Source organism: Onychomys torridus, chromosome 3, assembly GCF_903995425.1.
Source record: "Onychomys torridus chromosome 3, mOncTor1.1, whole genome shotgun sequence".
NCBI lineage: Eukaryota > Metazoa > Chordata > Mammalia > Rodentia > Cricetidae > Onychomys > Onychomys torridus.
The window spans coordinates 114,647,847-114,666,742 of record NC_050445.1 but is presented as its reverse complement, the minus strand read 5'-3'; the positions used below and the strand labels follow the sequence as shown (position 1 = coordinate 114,666,742).

General features: G+C 51.7%; 1 protein-coding gene across 1 annotated transcript; it reads left to right on the top strand.

Moving 5' to 3' along the window:
- The first annotated feature begins 1,199 nt into the window (after window positions 1-1,199).
- Emx1 (empty spiracles homeobox 1) lies at window positions 1,200-18,055 on the top strand. Its single transcript, XM_036182805.1, has 3 exons — window positions 1,200-2,107; window positions 7,402-7,586; window positions 17,501-18,055. Exons 1-3 carry the CDS (start codon window positions 1,588-1,590, stop codon window positions 17,666-17,668), a joined length of 873 nt encoding a protein of 290 aa, XP_036038698.1. The 5' UTR covers window positions 1,200-1,587; the 3' UTR covers window positions 17,669-18,055.
- The last annotated feature ends 841 nt before the right edge of the window (window positions 18,056-18,896 follow it).

Here is an 18,896-nt window from a genome sequence, read left to right as displayed (position 1 = left end):
TCCCGGCATTCCGGCGGGCCGCTGCCAAGACCTGGCCTGGAGTCCCCGCAGAGTTGCAGAATGTGTAGACCCCACTGCCCTTCGAGTCTCCGGAGGCCCGGCTCGGATGTGAGCCCTCGGGCCGTGTTCCGGCCGGCAGGACTCACCGGGGCAGCGACAAGAAAGCGGAATTCTCTTCGACCTCCTCCCCGCCATACGTGAGCAAGTGCTGGGTCCGGACCCCCTAAACCAAAGCCTTCTTAGGCCACAGCACCCTACAAGGCTGGGGAGGAAAGTTTACATACTACAGGTTCTAATAGTCAACTGCCCTCTCGCTCTTCGGGCTTAGTGCATGCAATGGAAACTAGCCTAAGATTGGCGCACTGCCCTGCGGTCGCAGGTGGAAGGAGACTGTCTTAGAGGCCAGGTTGCCACTGCTACCAAAGGACTTCTGGCCTGTCCTTTTAAGAGACAGGCGAACAGCAAGGCCAGATCCAATTTAGGGAAGTGACCCAAAGACCCCCTTTCGGCCTGGCTATGAAATACTGGAGCCCGAGATGGCACTGCGCTTGAGGACCGCGGTCCGATGGGAGACAGTGGCCTCCCGGGGACCTGGTAAAACCTCTGCACTGGAGCCTCGCGAACTGCTGCGGGAGAGCTGCGGAGCGATGGGTTCTTCGGGCTTCTACCCGGACAGTGCGAACCTGGCCCCTGGTGAAAAGAATGCACGTCCCGTTTGAAGCGCTGTACCCCGAAATATCCAGAAAACGCGAAATTTCAAGAACATGACCACAGCTTCACAATACTGCTCCTGAGGCCAGTGGTGGGTGAGCAGCGGGAGGGCTCCCTTAGGTTAGGCGAACGCGGAGCATGTTCTCCGGAGTGTCTAGGCTGGACCCCAAACACTCATCTTACGCTGGGATCCAAGTTCCCTAAGAAATGAAAAGATGTCCCAGGACGAACGGAGTGGGTTCAACTGCGTTTCCCTCTGGAAGAGCTGATGTTTTTTTCCTCGAACCCAGTTCTGCAGATGTCCCCCTCAGACCAGTCTGCCTTGGCAGCTAAAGGGCCGAAGCAAAAAAAAAAAAAAAAAAAAAATCAAGATGCAGAGGCGGGTGGGTTGGGGGAGACACTAGCTCGAGTGCCAATGTTCCAGTCCGGTTTTTGCCTCCGACTGGGGACCGCACCCCCACCCGCCATCCATCGCCCCGCCCCGCCCCGCCCCCCACCTTGGGGCAGGTGAGCGGCGGCCAATGGGCGAGCGCGGGGCAGGTGCCCGCTAACTCTCTCCTAGCAGAGCAGCAGCGGAGGCCCAGCCCGGCAGTGCTAGGAGGATCGCGGGCAGGGGTCGGTCGCGGCGTGACTTGTAAAGGAGAGGGCCAGGAGGACCGCTGAAGCGACTCACAGTAGCGCACGCAGCCCGAGCCGGGGCGGTTGCCGAGAGCTGCCCACTGGGCCGCGGGTACCACGCTCCTGGCCGTGCGCAGTGGCTCAACTCGGTGCTAGGACTCTCGCACGCCCCTCGCCGCTCCGCGCCAGGCTCGCCCGCAAGGGCCGAGCGCGGGCGGGCGGGCGGGCGGGGGAGGTGAGGAGTGCGGGCGTGAGTGCATGTGCTTGGCTCAGTGCACACCCCGCAGGGCGGCAGCGCCGGGGAACCAGGCGCTTCCCAGAGCCCCGCTACCTCGCTCCGCTTCGGCGGCCGCGATCATGTTCCAGCCTGCGGCCAAGCGGGGTTTCACCATAGAATCCTTGGTGGCCAAGGATGGTGGCACGGGCGGGAGCCCTGGCAGTGGGGGCGCGGGCTCCCATCCGCTGGCAGTGGCAGCCTCAGAGGAACCGCTCAGGCCCACGGCGCTCAACTATCCTCACCCCAGTGCGGCCGAGGCGGCTTTTGTGAGTGGCTTTCCGGCCGCTGCAGCCGCGGGCGCCGGTCGCTCGCTCTACGGAGGGCCCGAGCTTGTGTTCCCCGAGGCCATGAACCACCCGGCGCTGACGGTGCACCCGGCGCACCAGCTGGGCGCCTCCTCGCTGCAACCCCCTCACTCTTTCTTCGGCGCCCAGCATCGGGACCCTCTCCACTTCTACCCCTGGGTGCTTCGGAATCGCTTCTTCGGCCACCGCTTCCAGGGTGAGTGTCCACGCTGGGTCCGTGACCCGGGGACGCGGGAGAGGCTCGGTGCCACGGCGGGGCTGTTCAAAAGTTGTTGCGGACAAGGCTCGGGGATCAGCCTTGGCTGTGCGCAGGCGATTAGCTTGTGGTCTGTTGTGCTGGTTTCCTACCCGGGAAGTGAGGTTGGGACCTCCACGCTTTCCAAAAAAAAAATGAGGCTGGTTAGGACACAAGCCCAGGAGCATCCTAGGAGCTTTTTTCTGACCCTCCTTTGGCCAACCTTAGTTTCCTTTACGACCAAACTGGTTCCATCCCTGAAAGTGCGGGGCCCTCCGCCCTTCCCGCGCCAGAGCTTTGAGCTGTGACCACTTCGCTCTCGTGGTCATCACAAATCTTGGCGCGTCGGGGTAGGAGAAAGTCCACCTGCACGCCCTGGTTCTGTGGGAAGCAGGGCAGTGTGCTGTGTTCACTCCACTGTCTTGGGACATTTCTCAGCAACCTTGGCTACACTTCTCCAAGTCACATGTGGCCTCTCGGACCTAAAGTGGGGAAGGCTTGCGGTAAGCAAACTGGCTTTCTTCACCTCGTCAGGGAGCCCACCCGGCTGCTAGACGCTCAGGACAGTCTTCTTGAGTGGGGGGCGGGGGAAGAGGGCTTTTAAGGTCATAGCTAGTCTTAGTCCCCCAGGGTCTGCAACCGCAATTGGTTTGCTAATTAAGACCCCTCCAAACGCCTTACACACACACACACACACACACACACACACACACACACACACCGCCAGTTATCTGAGTTGTGTTTATTGCAGTCCATTTTCTTCCTTGGATTTGTAGTTTCTCCTTTCATTAAGAAAAAAAAAATATTGGCCTTGATACCTAAAGCAATTACTTTAGTTCCCACTTTGATGTAGACTGGACCTCAGCCTTCTGAGTTTCCATGGGTAAATTCAGGGTTCCGTGAAACAGCAGCAAAAAAGAAGACAAGGTTGGCACTTTGACTCCAGGAACTACTTTGACAGCAAGCCAAAGCTACATGGCCAGGCCAAAGTGAATCTGATATATGATACAATTATTTATATAATAAAAAGATTTTTGAAGCTTTAGCTATAGTTGCTTGACTGCCTCGGAGAAAGCTCTTTGGAGAGGGCCTTGGTTTGTCAATGATCCCAGTCTCATCTGGCCACCACATACTAACCGAGAAAATCCCGTTCATCCAATAACGTGATAACTTCAGCAAGTATTTAGGTGTGCAGATTTTTCTCCTCAAAGATTTGCCCAGGCGGGAAGGAAAACGCCTACTGTATTAGCTTCTTTCGCTAACATTTCCCACCACTTAACATCAATGCTTACTACTAAAATGAGGTTTTATTCAGATTTAGCTAATTACCCGCATCCCCGGTGGGCTCTATCTTCAGCTTCACGCCCACTGATGGAGTTTTGAGCCTTAGAGATTGTGAGCCCACGGCTGAAGGGACCTGGGCTGGTGAAGGATCAGGGGCCCTGGAGGAGAGGGTGCTGCCGGTTCCTAGTCTAGTTCAGGCTAGAATACTCAAGAGGCTCAACATACTCAAGGTGCCTCCTGGATGGGACTTTCCCGACCTGTCCAGAGTCTCTGGTCCTTCTCTCCACCTTTCGTACCTCTGGCCTGGAGCGCTGATCCCGCTCAACCCGGGCTGGTGGCGCCTTTTGAGAGATCCAGCTTTTGGGCTCGGAGATTCTCAGCCAACACATTCTCCGCAAAACCCTCTCAGAAATTTCCGCTGCTCTCTGAGCCATCGGTCCTAGCTGATAAGATGTGGAGTTGCACAAACGGTGGGCTTTTTCTCTCCAGAACCGCGTCTCGACGCGGAGAAGGATTCCAGTGTAGCTGCTCTTGCGAACTCGCAAGTCCGATGGGCGCTGACCGACCCTTTCAACTCCGAGACGCGGCCGCCCTGAAGCCTGCGTCCCCAAGACGCTGCCTCCTCCAGATCCCGCCGGGCCTCGGGGCTAAAAACCGAGCCGTCCCAGGCCCTCCGGCGCCGCGTTTTCTGGAGAACCGGGTCTCCGCGATGCTCATTTCAGTCCCGTTTTGATGCAAGAAACGAAACCCTACCAGAACGAAAAAGAACCGTGTCCGCGTTCTGTGCGCAGCGCTTTCCGGCGTCGCGAGCCGGTGGCGCCTGGAAGCCGCTTCTCCCCTAAGCAAAGAGGAGAGGTCTGGGTGCACGGTCAGGACCTCAGAGCTGGGGGCCAAACGGGAGGAACCCACGAAAGTTGAGCGAGGTTGGCGTCGTTTTGGTGATATTTCCCAGAGATCAGGAACTTTCTAGACTGGAGAGCTACGTCTGAAGGGGACTAAGAGACCCAGCCCTCCCAAGCCGCTGCGGTTGTGGGTACTAGCTTCCAAAGGCGCCTTTGTTCAAGCAGGAGGAGGAGGGAAGAGGTTATCTTTGCTTTACCGCTTTACCATCAACCTCTCCCGGTTCTAGCTCCAGGCTATTCCGCCCCGGGTGCGGGTGCGGGTCTCCAACTCTTTAGCTAATACGGCCTCTCCTTCTGGGACTGGAGCTCCAGCCCAGGGCGCTTCGGATTCTTGCTCGCGCTGCCTCCCGCAGCTTGCTTCTTAGAATCTCCATTGCTAGCTCCCAGCCTTCACCTTGCAGAGGCCTGCAGAGAGATGTAGGGATTTTCACATCTTAACTCCTAATTCCAGGGAAGGATGGGTTCATGTTCCTCTCCGATGGGTGTCTGAAACTGACACCCTCTCTCACAGCCTGAAATTGCTGAGTCCAAACAGGATGCATCCCAGTCAAGCTTGTTCTGTCCTGTGGCCCAGTCAAGAACTGTGAAGGCTCCCCTGCAAGTGGTCGGGAGGGATGGACCCTTTCTCATAGGTCAAAGAAGAAGCTCCCAGGTACACAGACACCTCACCACCCCTTGTCTTTACAGAAACATGTAGCTATTGATTAATATCATCAGGTGTTTAGTTTAGTGCTAAACATCTTTCTCACTGGAAAAAAGCTTTGGGTTTTTTAATCAATAGCTTGTCATCATTTATCAATATTTTGGATAATTTAATAGCCTCCTGCTCCTTTCATAGTTGGGTCAGGAAGACTATGTGATTCAGCCCATGTATATGGACACATACTGGGGTGAATGCTAACCACTACACTAGGACATTCAGTTTCCCTTGAGCCAAGCAAGACGGAGGACTGGGGCAAAGAAGCATTTGGCCAGGACAGGCCTCACCCTGTGGGGTTTAAAAAGACAGAGAGCACTCTCCTCCACCACTCAGGTGACTGACACACTTCCCTGCACACCTCTTCATCCCACTAACTCAGACGTGTGTGGTCTTTCCATGGTGCAACTTTATTTCTGTATAGGTTAGCAGACAGCAACTGATACCAAACCCTCGGAATGCTGAGATAGATAAGCCTCTCCCCACAGCCCCCTCTCTGGATCATTTGTCCACAGGGAACCCCAGTTGGGGCTTTACCTGGACTCTGAATAATGTGGGCTTTTGAAGCAATTTATTCAGTAAAGACTTTCCATCCACATCTCTCACCTTTCCCTGGACTTCCAAACTGGTCCTCACCCAAGACTTCAAGTCTTCTTATTCACTCCAAAAAATAGGCTTTTCATCCCCCCACCCCCACTCTCTCTGGGAGACTACCTCCTCTAACTATCCTTCTACCCAACTGAAACTCCTCCTTCTTCAATCGGGCCTGAGGATCCTGGGTCTGCTTTTACCACCAATGGCTTAGGGGGCAGATGTCCATCCTCACAGTGACATCCTCACAGATGTCCATCCTCATCCTGTTGTATAGTATTGCAGACCCAACTACTTGAAATGGGCAGATGACAGGAGGCCAATCCCAGACAACTGTGTTCCAAACCAGATTCCAGCAACCCAGGTGACTGGCGTAGCCTGGGAATAGTCAACAGTAGAGGGGATACAGTTAGTCTCCCAGCTAAATTTTAACAAGGGCACCTCATGACGTGACTGTTTCACTTACATGGCTTTTCCAGAAAAGGGAGATCGCATCTGAATTGTCCAGATTACTGTCTTAAGAGCAAAGCAGTAGGTCCAATTGAGTCAACCCAGTAGCCATCTCTGAAGAAATTAATTGGATCAGTCAATCTCAACAGCTAACTCTGTCAAAACATCCCATCTAGGACCCTGTGTTGTTGGGTCAGGGGAACTGATACAGGCCACTGTGTGAGAACCAGTGTGTGCTGGGTCTCAGGGCTTTTTTGAGTCCCTGAGAATGTGCAACTGTGTGAGGGCCCAGTGGGTTCGCCAAGCTGGAGCTGTGGGTAGAAGCCTGCTCTGGCTTTTATACTTCCTGACCACCACCTCAGTCTTGCTCAGTCCTTCTCAGTGTAGGAGCAGAGTGTGGGAGCTTTGCCAAGGGACAGTCACACTCTGAAATCTTGTACAGTAATGGGAGGGAAAGACGAGGGGAAGCTGGAGTGTATATTTGCACACAGCCATGGGGAAATGGATATATCTGATATATCTGTATATATATTGGGAGGACAGCTTCTAGATATTTACTTCTATATTCTTTCAGCTCAGGACTACTCAGGGAGGAAGCAGGAGCCTTTCCCATGAGAACAGCTTCCGTTCTCCCAGCCTTCAGTTAGGAGCCTGCCTTCACAGTGTTTAAGGCCCGAGGGGAGAAGGAAGGGGCAGAAAGTAGATTTGAGAACTCCAAGGTCTGTCTGCTTGCTGGACCTGGCTTGCTTTTACCTCCTGCGTGGTGGAGCCTAGTTCTGCTAGCAGGATATTTCCGCAGGCTAGTAGTACCTGAGCACTTAGCTGTAGGAGTACTTTACACATGCCTTAGGGGCTTTGGGTGACTTCTAGTTATCTACCCATCAGCCTTGCTCTCCCTCACTACCTTTCTTACCCCCAGCCCGCCCTCTCTATAGTTGGTCTACCAAGGGGATCGCTTCAGGACTAGATAATTAAAAGCTTATCAGTCTTTGGGGTCTGGGTGGAGGTAGAGTTTCAGGGCGCGGGGAGAGGCCTAAGGGACTTCTGCTTTCCCGTGGCCTTCCTGCTCCCCCTGGTAACGCTGTATTTGGGCCGGTAGGGCCTTCATCAGGCCTGGACTCGCCTCTTGACTGAAGAGTTGATTCTGCTTGTCGTCCCCTGCGGGTAGCTCTGGAGTGTGGTTTCAGGGCAGCGGCGAGGGAAAAGGGAGAAGTGGAGGACGTGTCAGGATTGCAGAAGTGGCAGGGCGTTCGGGGCCGGGGCCGAGGCCTGCGACTCACCGCGCCCCTTCTCTCTGTCTGTACGTACCTGCTATCGCCTCTGGGCTGCAGCAAGCGACGTTCCCCAGGACGGGCTGCTTTTGCACGGGCCCTTCGCACGCAAGCCCAAGCGGATCCGCACGGCCTTCTCGCCCTCGCAGCTGCTGCGGCTGGAGCGAGCCTTCGAAAAGAATCACTACGTGGTGGGCGCCGAGCGGAAGCAGCTGGCTGGCAGCCTCAGCCTCTCCGAGACGCAGGTAAGCATCCCCCTGCTGCAGCCTCAGGGTGCCTGAGATGGGCGGTTGGGTGCAGGGCTCCCTACTCCTCGGGTTCCAAAAGCCACCCGCAGCGTCGCATCCCCGGAAACCCTTCTCTGGGCTTGCCCTGATAAGTTGCAGGAGTGTTGTTTTGTAATGAGACAGGGTCTCACTCACTATGTAGCCCCAGGCTGGCCTCGGACTCTCAGCAATCCTCCTCTGTCTGTCTCCTACGTGCTGGGATCACATACATAAGCCAACTTGCCCAGCTTTCCCAGGTCTTATAATCAGCGCTAAGGATCCCACCAGAAGCATTGTAGATGGAATTTGATCCGCGTTGCGCCTAGGCCGTCTCCTGTCTAAATGACATAGCACCCTCAAGTCTGCGCGTGTGTGTTTGGGGACGGCGAGGGGTGGGGGTGGGGGGCGGTGATCCGTCCTCTGCCCTGCCTGCGCTGATGTTAGTAGGCACAGCCCGTGAGACCTCAGCTGACCTCCAGCACCTGTGGTGTGTGGACAAAGAAAGCCAGTGTCAACTTCAGGACTGAAGGAATGAGCCAGTAGAGGTCAGCTCCTTAACTGGAGTGTGAGAGTGACCCTGATCCCCACACGGGCCATCATCAGCTAGGGCTCTGAGGACTGTGGCATGTTCGCTGTTTACCACAACGCCATAAGCCTCTGAAAGTGTCTTGGGAACTGAGACAGTAGACTAAGGAGGCAGGGCTCCTGAGTAGGAGAGGGAGTGAACTGCATTGGTGTTGGGGGGCTTGAATGGGGGACATTAAAATTCCCAGGTAGGGTTTAGTAATTTATTATTTAAGGAAAAACATTCAGGAAGTCTAGGGAACGGTAAGGAGGCAAGCGTGGGGTTTTATTTTTATTTATTTTTTGTGAGAACCTCGGCATATATGAACACCGGGTGGAAGTGCCATCAAGTGCTTGGTCCACTCCTGTGTACAAGGACTGAGGCAGCTGAGTGACTCTCACCCCAGCTGGTGTACGGGACTGTTCTCCAGTTTAGGCCTTCGGACCTTGCCAGCTCCCAGATGCTCAGCTCCTTCTCTGCTGGTACTGAACCTTCCGCTGCTCCTTCCTCCCATTCTCTCCCTGCTACACAATTCTCAACCACCCCTCTTCAGGTAGGGGGTCTGCCTGCGCCCACCTATTAGCTTCTGGGGTGACATGGGGCAGACTGAGCCCCTAGATGCACCCCAGGCTCCCTATACTAATCTCACCCACTGGTCCTGGCATTTTGATTACAATCTGCAACCCCCTGTAACAGTTGAAGCAGGACTGTAGTACCTGTAGGTTCTCAGGGCTTGCTCGTTGACAGCTCTGAGAAAAAAATTCTTACAAAGCAACAGAGTTAATTTTAAAAACCATTTTAAAGAAAGTAATGTTTAAAAAATAAGCTAATAAAATAACACCTCTTTTCCCTCCTGGCAAACAGTGCTTTACAATTATTGTTTAAAACAAGGTGTCAACTAAAGAATGGTGTTTATAATTAACTTCATGTAAAAAGTAATATTTATTAAACGTTAATTGCAGAAATGTAAGAAAACAAAACAGTTTATCATTCTACCTCCCACAGATTCGCACTTGTTGAAATCATGTCATTCTCTTTAAACTTTCCATTTTTTAGCACAGTGAGAGCATGTTTAATTTTCTTTCAAACTGAATCTAGCTTCCTGTCAATTTTAGCTTCTAACAATGCCAGTTCATACAGGCTGGTTGCTGCTTTCATTTTTATTATGGGACATTTCAAACATACATTTAGAACAAAACCAAAGAGAATTTCTAGCTCTGCTAACCACCAGGATTCTTAGTTAATCCTGTTTCTTCAGGAATGAAGTTCTTTTAACATACAGAATAACAGCCCTCCCATCACAGAACTACCTGGGGGGCTGAGAAAAACCTTCCTCGTAGCCTTGTCTTTCCAGGTAAAGACCCTGAGGGGAGAGATAGTCTAGCAGAGTACCCAAGTTAGCAGATGTGACTTTGAATGCCTAGCTGCCTGCAGTGTGCAATGGGCAAGTTGCTTAACCTTTTATAGAGGTATCTTACATGAACTCAAGTAACATCCATTCCCATTCCTTGTCAGGTCCATTCTCTTTGCTTAAAGTAGTATGTCAAATTAGTAGCATAATAAAGGTCTTGCCTAGGTGTCCCCTGGGCCATCATTCTTCCTGCCACATTCAACATCCATCGTCAGAGCTACCTTTCTGTTGTCCTTGAAACTTACTGTTTGGACACACACTGTATAATTAGCCATCCATCTCTCAGTATTCGACATACAAACTTACCTGTCAAGTATCTGTTACTCCAATCAGCTCCCTACTATGTGTTTCTAACATGATACCTACATTTGTCAGGCCTCTGTGCTCTGCCTCTCATATGTAACTGTCTTTTATCTAGTAACTTGTATCTGTCTACACTCATTAAACTCTCTCCCCAAATTGGTAAATGTTTTCTCCAAATTAGATGCTTTTCTTTCTAACAATAACCTCCATGTACCCATCTGTTGATTATCTCATCCATTTTGTCCTCTGTATGTCCACCTTTAGAGAGCTATTGGCAACTAACAATGTCTTCACACACCTGCCGATGATTATCCATCATCTTGTCAACTCGGCTCAAACTTCTCTCCAGGCTTCAGTCGTCACATTGCTGTGGCTGAATGAAATAATGCCAGAGTCATCTCCAGCCTTGAATTTCTGACTTTTCTGTATTTGTGTGTGTGTGTGTGTGTCTGTGTGTGTGTGTGTGTGTGTGTGTGTGTGAGTGTGAGAGAGAGAGAGAGAGAGAGAGAGAGAGAGAGAGATCCCTCCTCCATGTTCCCAGAACTCAGAGTGTCTCCCTTCCCTTTCCTAATATGCATCACATTTTGCTGTTATGACTTAATTATCTGTCACGGCCATATGTCATTCTGTAGATCAGCTGCATCCATCTCTCAGGGAGCTCTTAAAATACAGAGATACCCAGGAGATGCTCTTAGGACATCCAAGATGCAGTCCAAGGGAGGAACATTTTCCAACAGCTCCCTGGGTAATTATGGTGAACAACAGGTCTGAGCATCTTGATTGTGGGAAGCAGAGGTCAAGCTTATTTCCTTCATAGGATCCAGCACAGTACCCAGCATGGAGTAGATATTCAGTGAATGTGTACTAAGTAAAGGCCAGGCATGGGGCTGGAGAGATGGCTCAGTGCTTCCAGAGGACTGGGGTTCAATTCTGAGACCCACATGGCATCTCACAACCATCTATAACTCCAATTCCAGTAGATCTAACACCCTCTTCTGGCCTCTATGGGCATTGCATTTTTGTGGTACACATATATGTACATGCAGGTAAAACATTCATACACATAAATTTTTTTTAAAAAAAAAAGTTTTCAGCTAGGCAGACTGGTGTATACCTATAATCCCAACATTTGAGAGGTGGAACCAGGAGGCTCAGAGCTCAAGGTCATCCTGAGCTATATTAAAGCCACCTTGGTCTATGTGAGACTCTATCTCAAATCAACAAATAAAACACTTGTACTAACTGAGCAGGCACATTTGTTTTGATCCCCACACACAGCCAGGCTTTTTCAGTTACTCCTATGCTCTCTGCCTTGGCTGCTCCCACATAACTTTTCCCTCCAGTCATCCATTCATACTGTCCTAGTGGAGTGTTGGTTTTGATGGTACAAAGGCAGTCTATGGACACGTCTGAGATGAGGAGCTCTGTGTTGGCAGAGCTCCAGCTTGAGGTGTTGGGAGCTGGGTAGCCTGGGATACCTGGTGCAGAGCTGATAGCTTAGCTAGGAGTGGTGTTCATGCTGGGATGACCCATGAGGTGTTCTGTCCAAGAGGTGGAAAGATGGGCCCCAGGATGCAGACGGTTCTCCCTTTTGTGTTATACTGACTTACTTCTCACCGCTGGGCTGCAGCCTTGGGATATGACCAGGAAGGTACTCATCTAAGCTCGCGTCCATATGGCTGCTTGGCAAATCTAGACCTGGGTTACATCGGCACCTCTAACACCATGAGGCTGTGTGCTCACCATATGAGATGCCTCCAGGACACCAAAACATCGGCCAGTGCATCCAGTACCCATCAGATGCCGGTGGGCAGGACACATGGGAATGAGTGCTGTCCCTGGCTAACTAAGTGTTCCAGTGACCCCTAGAATAGACCAGCAGTGTCTGCCTTTAACTTTTGCTGAGCTGTGAGGGAAAAGGCAGGAATGGGGTCTTGGGCCTTGGAGAATTTTATACATAATGGTGGAGGCTAAATGCAATTCTACACACCTGCAGATCAAGCATAGGGTAAGCAACTGGAGTCCTCTTGAAGTCACAGCTCAGGCTGAGGGGGATCAGAGGAGACCAGATAGGTGGGAGGTTCTCAGCAGGCTTCTGGCCTGGAAGGTTTGGGTTATAAGTGGGAGGAGAAGAAGACAAGGATTTGAAGAGGGCAAATTAAAATGGAGATAGAGATGTCAAAACCAGAGGCTTTATCTACCTATGTATTTTCCTCACAGATATTTGGGGTGGGTGCTTCCTGCCATGAAATGTTCTGCCCTTGGAGGGATAGATAAGAGGGAGACATCCAAGTGACTTAAATTTTAGAGAAAAGGCAAAAACCCTTTGGCATGAACTCACTGTGGCTCTGGGATGACACATCCTTTCTCCTAAGTCTTGGCTCAAGTGTTTCCATATTCCTGATAGTCTAGAAGAACTATGTGGTGGATGGGGTACAGAGAAGCTAAGCGAGGTGAGAGTGGTTCTCTGAGGTGCTGGGACAGGGACACAGCCCTGAGACGTAGCTGAGTTTAGCAGAGTGAGGGCGAGGATCCTGGAGGGAGCAGGACACAAGATGGCTTACTTAGGAGGAGAGAGGGTTACAGCTAATGGACAAGTTGGAAGTGACCTCGGCTTGGGGGAGTGAGGGTTGAGCTGACTCTGGGCATAGGAAGGCTGACATGATCAAAAGATAAGACACAGATCCCCAAAAGAGGGCAGGGAAGAGAGCAGGCTGGAGGGTAGTTTGATTGATGTCGCCAAGCTGCTGTCTAGTCTAAGGACTTTCTGTGTCTGAGACCGACAGACTAAGAAGACATGTTTAAATGAAAACAGAGGAGAGCACAGTAGACCGTAAGGAGGACGTCCCGTGTCAGAATTACAAGATCTTGACAGGGAAGTTTGGACGTCCTGAAGACAGGACAGGGTCCTCTCTGGAAAGTGTACAGGCACCTGGAGCTGAAAGGCTGAGATTGGAGGAGGGCTGAGAAAGCTAGAGCAAGCCCTCCTTTGTTCAAGACAGCAGACCACTTGGAAGTTAAGTGTGGTGAGCTCTGAAACACTAACAGGAGCTGTTGTCCAGATACTTGTAAGCTCACTGTCCATTGTTCATGTATTCACGTATGCACGTCTTCACCATAATGAACAGTCCTCTGAGGAAGTGGTATGTTGGTCTACCCAGAGCAGCTTCTTGTTCTTCATCCCACATGACTCAAGATGAGCATTGCCCTCTCTACAATGGGTCTCTCTCCAGCAGGTAGTTAACCCACTCTCTCTTCCTTGTGCTCTTCCTGGTTTCTAGTCTCCTGTGTACACATTTTTTCCTATCTAGTCTAGTTTTATTTCTGTTGCTGCTACTAAAATATCCTGATTTTTAAAATAAACAAACAAACAAACAAACAAACAAACAAAAAACCCAAACCAAAACAAAAAAACAACTTAAGGGAGGAAAGAATTTATTTGGTTACAATTCCAGATTACAGTCCATCACTGAAGGAAGTCAAGACAGGAAGTCAAGGCACGTACTTGAAGGTAGTAGGCCCACTGGTTACTTCACACAGGTAACCTTTGACCAAGGAACTCACTTCACAGCAAATGTGCGTCAGGAACCATGGAGGATGTTGCTTGACGGACGGCAGGCAGGTTTATGCTCAGCTAACTTTCTTATACATTCTGACCACCTGTCCAGGGAATGGCTTGGCCCACAGTGGGCTGGGCCTTCCTACATTAATCCTCAAGAGAATTGCCCACAAACATGGCCACAGGTGAATCTGATTTAGGCAAGTTCTCAACTGAGATTCTCTTCTCAGAAAATTCTAGGGTGTGTTAAGGTGGCTGTAGAAGCTAACCAAACAGTTTGGTTTCTCCCTAACCAATTAATGAATCAATTAACAGAATCAAGAATTGATGCTCAGACCAGCTTGGTCTACATAGGGAGTTCTAGACCAGCCAGAGCCACATAGTGAGACCCTGCCTTGACAAAACCAAATCCAAAACAAAATAAAAACAACCCTCCCCCAGCAAGCAAACAAAAAACCCTCTTGCAAAAGCATGTCCACTACAGGACTCTGCATTTTAGCACTTAGCGCTGCCCCAGCCCCTTTTTGGATTCATTCTAGGCCCCTTCTGCTGGTTCCTCCCATTTTCCAGATCTGTCCCTGGTACCACTTGCCTACAGTACAGGGCTAAGTCATTCCACTTCTGTCCAACTGGATGGCCACACCTGGATAGGCCTCTGGGCCTTGGGCCTTAACTCCAAAGCCAGAAGAAGACACTGCTTTGTCTCCCTGGAGTCCAGGAATGCCTGAGCAGGCTCTTGAAGGCTGAGAGTTCCAGGTTACATAATCCAGCCCCAAATGGGGAGACTTAGAAGGGTCTAGCTGGCTTCACTACAAAATTGGGAGATTCTCAGTGAAGTGGGGATTCAGGAGACCACAGGAGCTTCCCCCTCAAACAATGGGGGTTAAGTTGTGTGGGTGGGACCTGCAGCCAGCCTTCTACAGTGTCTTTGGGGCTAAGAGAGGTAAATACATCTTGATGCTGGGTGGAGAGAATATATTGACAGGTATGGCCTCCTGCAACTGGTTCTTGTGGAGCTGGTAGCCACACTATGTGATCTGCCTTCCTTAGAGGGCCTCTGCCCTCTAGCAAAGGGGCTGACCCCAGGGTTGCCTAGCTGGGTTAGGTTATAGGGTGTCACGGTCATCTCCTATTACTCTGGCAAGTCAGTTCCTTTCTTTATATTTAATCCAGGAGTGGAGGTGGGGGAAGAACTCTTGATGTCAGTAATGGGCTAAAGAAAATTCAGAAGAGTTAAGGGAACAGACAAAAGCCACTGGTGGTTTGGGTCCGTTCCCTTCTGTTCTTCCTCACCCATGCATAGATTCTTGTCTCCCAGGGATGGGAGTACACTGTACCAACACTGTTCGTCCTGGCTTTTGTACTATTATAAAGTCACAACTGTCCCTGTTATTACAGGCTTTATAAACAGCGTCTGGATACCCAGCCCAGGGTTGTTCTGCAGAAGACAGCCAGGCTGCCTAAGAAGAGGCCTGTGCCCTGGTTTCTAGAGAAGGAGCGAGCTGCTTTCTTGTCCCCAAGTGTTGTTTTTGAAATAGGGACTCATTTCACAATAGAGCTGACGATGACCTTCCGTCCCTACCTTCCACGTGCTGGGACTATGGACATCGCCATTGCCTCTAGCTTGTGTGGTCCTGGGGCTAGAACACAGGGTTTGGTGCATGCTAGGGAAGTACTCTACCAACTGAAGACTGGCAACCTTAAATCTTTTTGGAAAAAAAAAATAGTTGGGATCCTCTTTCATGTGATGTGCCAGGCCTGAAGCTGTGTCCTGGGCTTCTGCTCTGCCATGGACACTTTTCTTCTTTGGAAGAGAGTTGCCAGGCAAGGGTAGCATGCTAGGTCTGTCCCACTAGAGGCCAGTGTAATCATGAGTCTCCAGAAGGAAACTTGAGGATGGGACAAGGGAGAGGGGTGCAGAAAGTGACCTCTGTCTCTGGGTGCTGTCCATTGCCACCTGAAACCACTTGCATCCAGCCCACTTGGACTTGTCGGATGTGGCATCCTGTATCCTGATCTGAGTCATACACAGGGGGCAGGGTAAGCTCATCCACCCACTGGATGGCACAGTGACAGTGTGCTCTGGGCGGGGAGGGCAGGAGCTGGGCTGGCTGCCAGTGGTGTGCTGAGAACCATCCAGGGCCTAGCTGGGCATGGAATCCAGAAGTCCTGAGCTCAGAGCACCCAATAGCCTTTCCTGTCTACCTGAAGGTATACAGGCTACAAGTTTGACCCCTGCCTTGGATAGGAGGGAAAGCATCCCTTGTCCCAACTTCATCCACCAAGGCCAGGTGCCAGATGCCCCCGGGACCAGCTTTCTTGCCTTGGGCTGGTGGCATTTGGAGCACTGAGCATCCGTGTTCCCACCACCAACCTAGTGGCAGGACAGATGGCTCAGTGGAGACCTTTTGCTGGGATTTTGTGAGAAGAACCTGGGAGGGCCTCCATGACAGAGAGGAAGGGTGTGCGAAGTTGGAACATCCCGGGCATGAAACTATCCCACAGCCAGGATACCAGGCCCACTGCTGGCTGCCACCGACTGCCTTTGCAGCTGTGTGTGCTTGTCCCCAAGGGCTGCCAGCCCAGCCCTGGGTTCTACACCCCACTTTCAGCAATCACTGCAGTTGCCAGAACTGTTCACCACCACCACGGTACACAAACAACTCACCAGTGTTGTCTGCACAGCCACAGCAGGCAGCCCCTGCTTGCTTTGACCATGCTGTTATGCCCAGGAAAACCTCAGGACTTGCCATTCCATTTCCCACAGCCCCTACCCAAAGGATCCACTGGCACAGGAGACCAGGAGGTGCCTTGGAGCAACAAGGGTTTCCAAAAGCATCTCTCCTGTGGGTGAGGGATGTAAGACCATAGGAGAGAAGAGACTTAGCTGAGGAGGGTACCCAAATTTCTTCTGCTAGCACCAAGAAGGATTTGGGCTTGGCTGGTGCTCAAGGCCAAGTGAGGAGATGGACAGTCAAAGTGGGTGGGCTCATGCTTCTTCCATGGTGTGGAAGTACTGAGGGTGCATGGGGAGCCACTCATGGGAGGGTGTGTGAGCTGTGTTGTGGACACCCAGTAATGCTGGGAGAGGAGGAGGAGAAAGGAGGGCTGATTGGAGCTAGGAGAGGAAGAAGGAAGGATGGTAGAGATGGGACTAAATGGGGCTGCTTCCCAGAGATGCCTAGAACCACAGGCCTGTTCCTATCATCACAGAAGATGCTTGTCCAGCTGTGCAAGGCCCACCCTCCTTCTTACAGAGACTCACTCCCACTGCCTGGCAAGGAAGTGGAGACTCCCTCTGTTCAAATAGGCGCTCAGTTCTGTCCTCCAACATTTCTTCTGTTGTGTGACTTGTGGTGTCTAGATGGGCCACAAGGGCCAGTTCTATTGGACCAGGCGGTGCAGAGTTGACCCTGTGTGCGTGGGGTGTGGCCTCAGACAAAACTCTCCCTGTATTTGTCTGTCCAAGTAAGTCAGAGGTTCATGGGTGAATTTCAGAGTGCCCTAAGGAGCTGGTACCTTGAGGGACAAGGGTTCTCCACCACACAGCTCTGGCCTGCACAGTTCTACTTCTGAAGTGGGTAGGAAAATTTCACAATACCGCTAGGACAGGGTTCCAGGATGAATAAGGCTGACAGACAGCATATGAGTTCTCAGTATCCATGAATGGTTCTGGGATCTTAGATGTAGTCTGGCTGTCACAGGCCATGTTCTTCCAACTCCAGGTTATGAAGCCTTGTCTGTCTCTGTGCGGCAGGCATTGTGGGACCAGCACAGGAGATGGAGTGTGCTTCAGGTCCTCTGGGGGTGACTGCATCTTCTCTGGATATTGGCAGAGCTCTCTTCTGTCTGCTCACTGTGGCTGCAGGATCTGGGAGGCTCAGCAGCCACACGCCCGCCCTCCTTTGTCTTTATTGGAGAGAGGTTGGAAAACTGCCCTTACCTCGGGCCCAGTCCTTTCCCAGCCCTCCTCACTTGCATCTGAAGAGCAGTCTTCCAGACCCTGCTTTGGGCGTTTCTTACCTGTGCCCCTTCCTCCCTCCCTCCCGGCCCAGGTGAAGGTGTGGTTCCAGAATCGGAGGACAAAATACAAACGGCAGAAGCTGGAGGAGGAGGGGCCTGAGTCCGAACAGAAGAAGAAGGGTTCTCACCACATCAACCGGTGGCGTATCGCCACGAAGCAGGCCAACGGGGAGGACATTGATGTCACCTCTAATGACTAGGGGAATAATCATGAGCCCACAAGGGCAGAGTATTGCTTGCTGCTGGCCAGGGCCCCAGGGGCCCAAGCTGGACTCTGGCCAGTCCCTAGCCAGGCTGCAGGGAGGCCTCGAGTCACGGCCCCACAGGGCTTGGAGCCTGGGGCCAGCACTGTCAGAGGGACAAGAAAATGGGCTGAGGCCTGGGGCTGCTCAGCCTTCCAGTGGAGAGCCTGCTGCTTGGATGGGCCACCCATCACGCAGCCTCCCAGCTGCTCTCCGTGTCTCTTTCTGTCTTTGTTTTGAGACTTTCTGTTTTAATTTATTTTCCAGGTACCCTGCTATAGTTCTTAGTGATCCTCTCATGTCCCCTTCCCTATGGGAATAATAAAAATCTCTCTCTTAATGACACAGCCGTTCATCTTCAACTGTAGAGCCTGGGCTGGTGAGTTTCAATTCTCAGTGCAGTCGGGGCTGGTCAGCAAGGGTGCTCAGGGCCCAGGAACTTGAAGAGAAGCCTTGGCTGGGTCTTTCCAAACTCATGGAGGGTTAGGACGGCAGAGATTCCTTGCACATACAGACTCTAGTGGCTTCCCAAGCTGAGGAGAACCCAGAGGAAGGAGTCCTGGGCATGGGTTACGGAGGTTCCAAGTCCAGGCCCCACACACATTTGTGCCTGTCCTGAAGAACCCTGGCAGCGTTTGCTTGTTAGTTTGGTTTTTTTGTTGTTGTTGTTTCTTTTTCAGACACAAGATCTTACTCTGTTGCCCAAACTGGCTTCCTAGTCACATCAATCCCCTGCCTCAGCCTCCTGAGTGCTGAACTGTAAGTATGAGCCACCACACCTGGTATCCATGGGCTTGATGGTGAGCTTGGCTTGCAGAGGTGGTCAACAAAGGAAGGCAAGGCAGGTCCAGTGACTCTTGTCCTTCTGCCCTTTAGTTGGTCTATTTGTCCTGCCCCCTTAACATGTTGTCCTCCATCCTGGAGAACTTCCAACAGGCTTGTCCCAGGCCTGCCTCTACTTCATCTCCCATGAACTCCCCAACCGTGCACTCTGTTGACATGAATGGCACCCACTACCCACTGTCCCAAGATCCCCTGGCAGCCACATCCATCTACTTCCTGAGTAATCTGTTTCTTCATCTGCAGAAGCACCCTCCTTTTCTCCCTAACTCCTATGTCTCCATTTTGGGTCCCCTGTCTCCTCTTCCTCTGGTTCATCCACACCTCACATCTGTCCTGTCCAACT

What these genes read in the sequence shown, in the direction of transcription:
- Emx1 (XM_036182805.1), top strand. Translation starts at nt 1,588, where the DNA reads ATGTGCTTGGCTCAGTGCACACCCCGCAGGGCGGCAGCGCCGGGGAAC. An exon ending in CTTCGGCCACCGCTTCCAGG is followed by an intron (nt 2,108 to 7,401) that starts GTGAGTGTCCAC and finishes TCTGGGCTGCAG; the next exon opens with CAAGCGACGTTCCCCAGGAC. An exon ending in TCAGCCTCTCCGAGACGCAG is followed by an intron (nt 7,587 to 17,500) that starts GTAAGCATCCCC and finishes CTCCCGGCCCAG; the next exon opens with GTGAAGGTGTGGTTCCAGAA.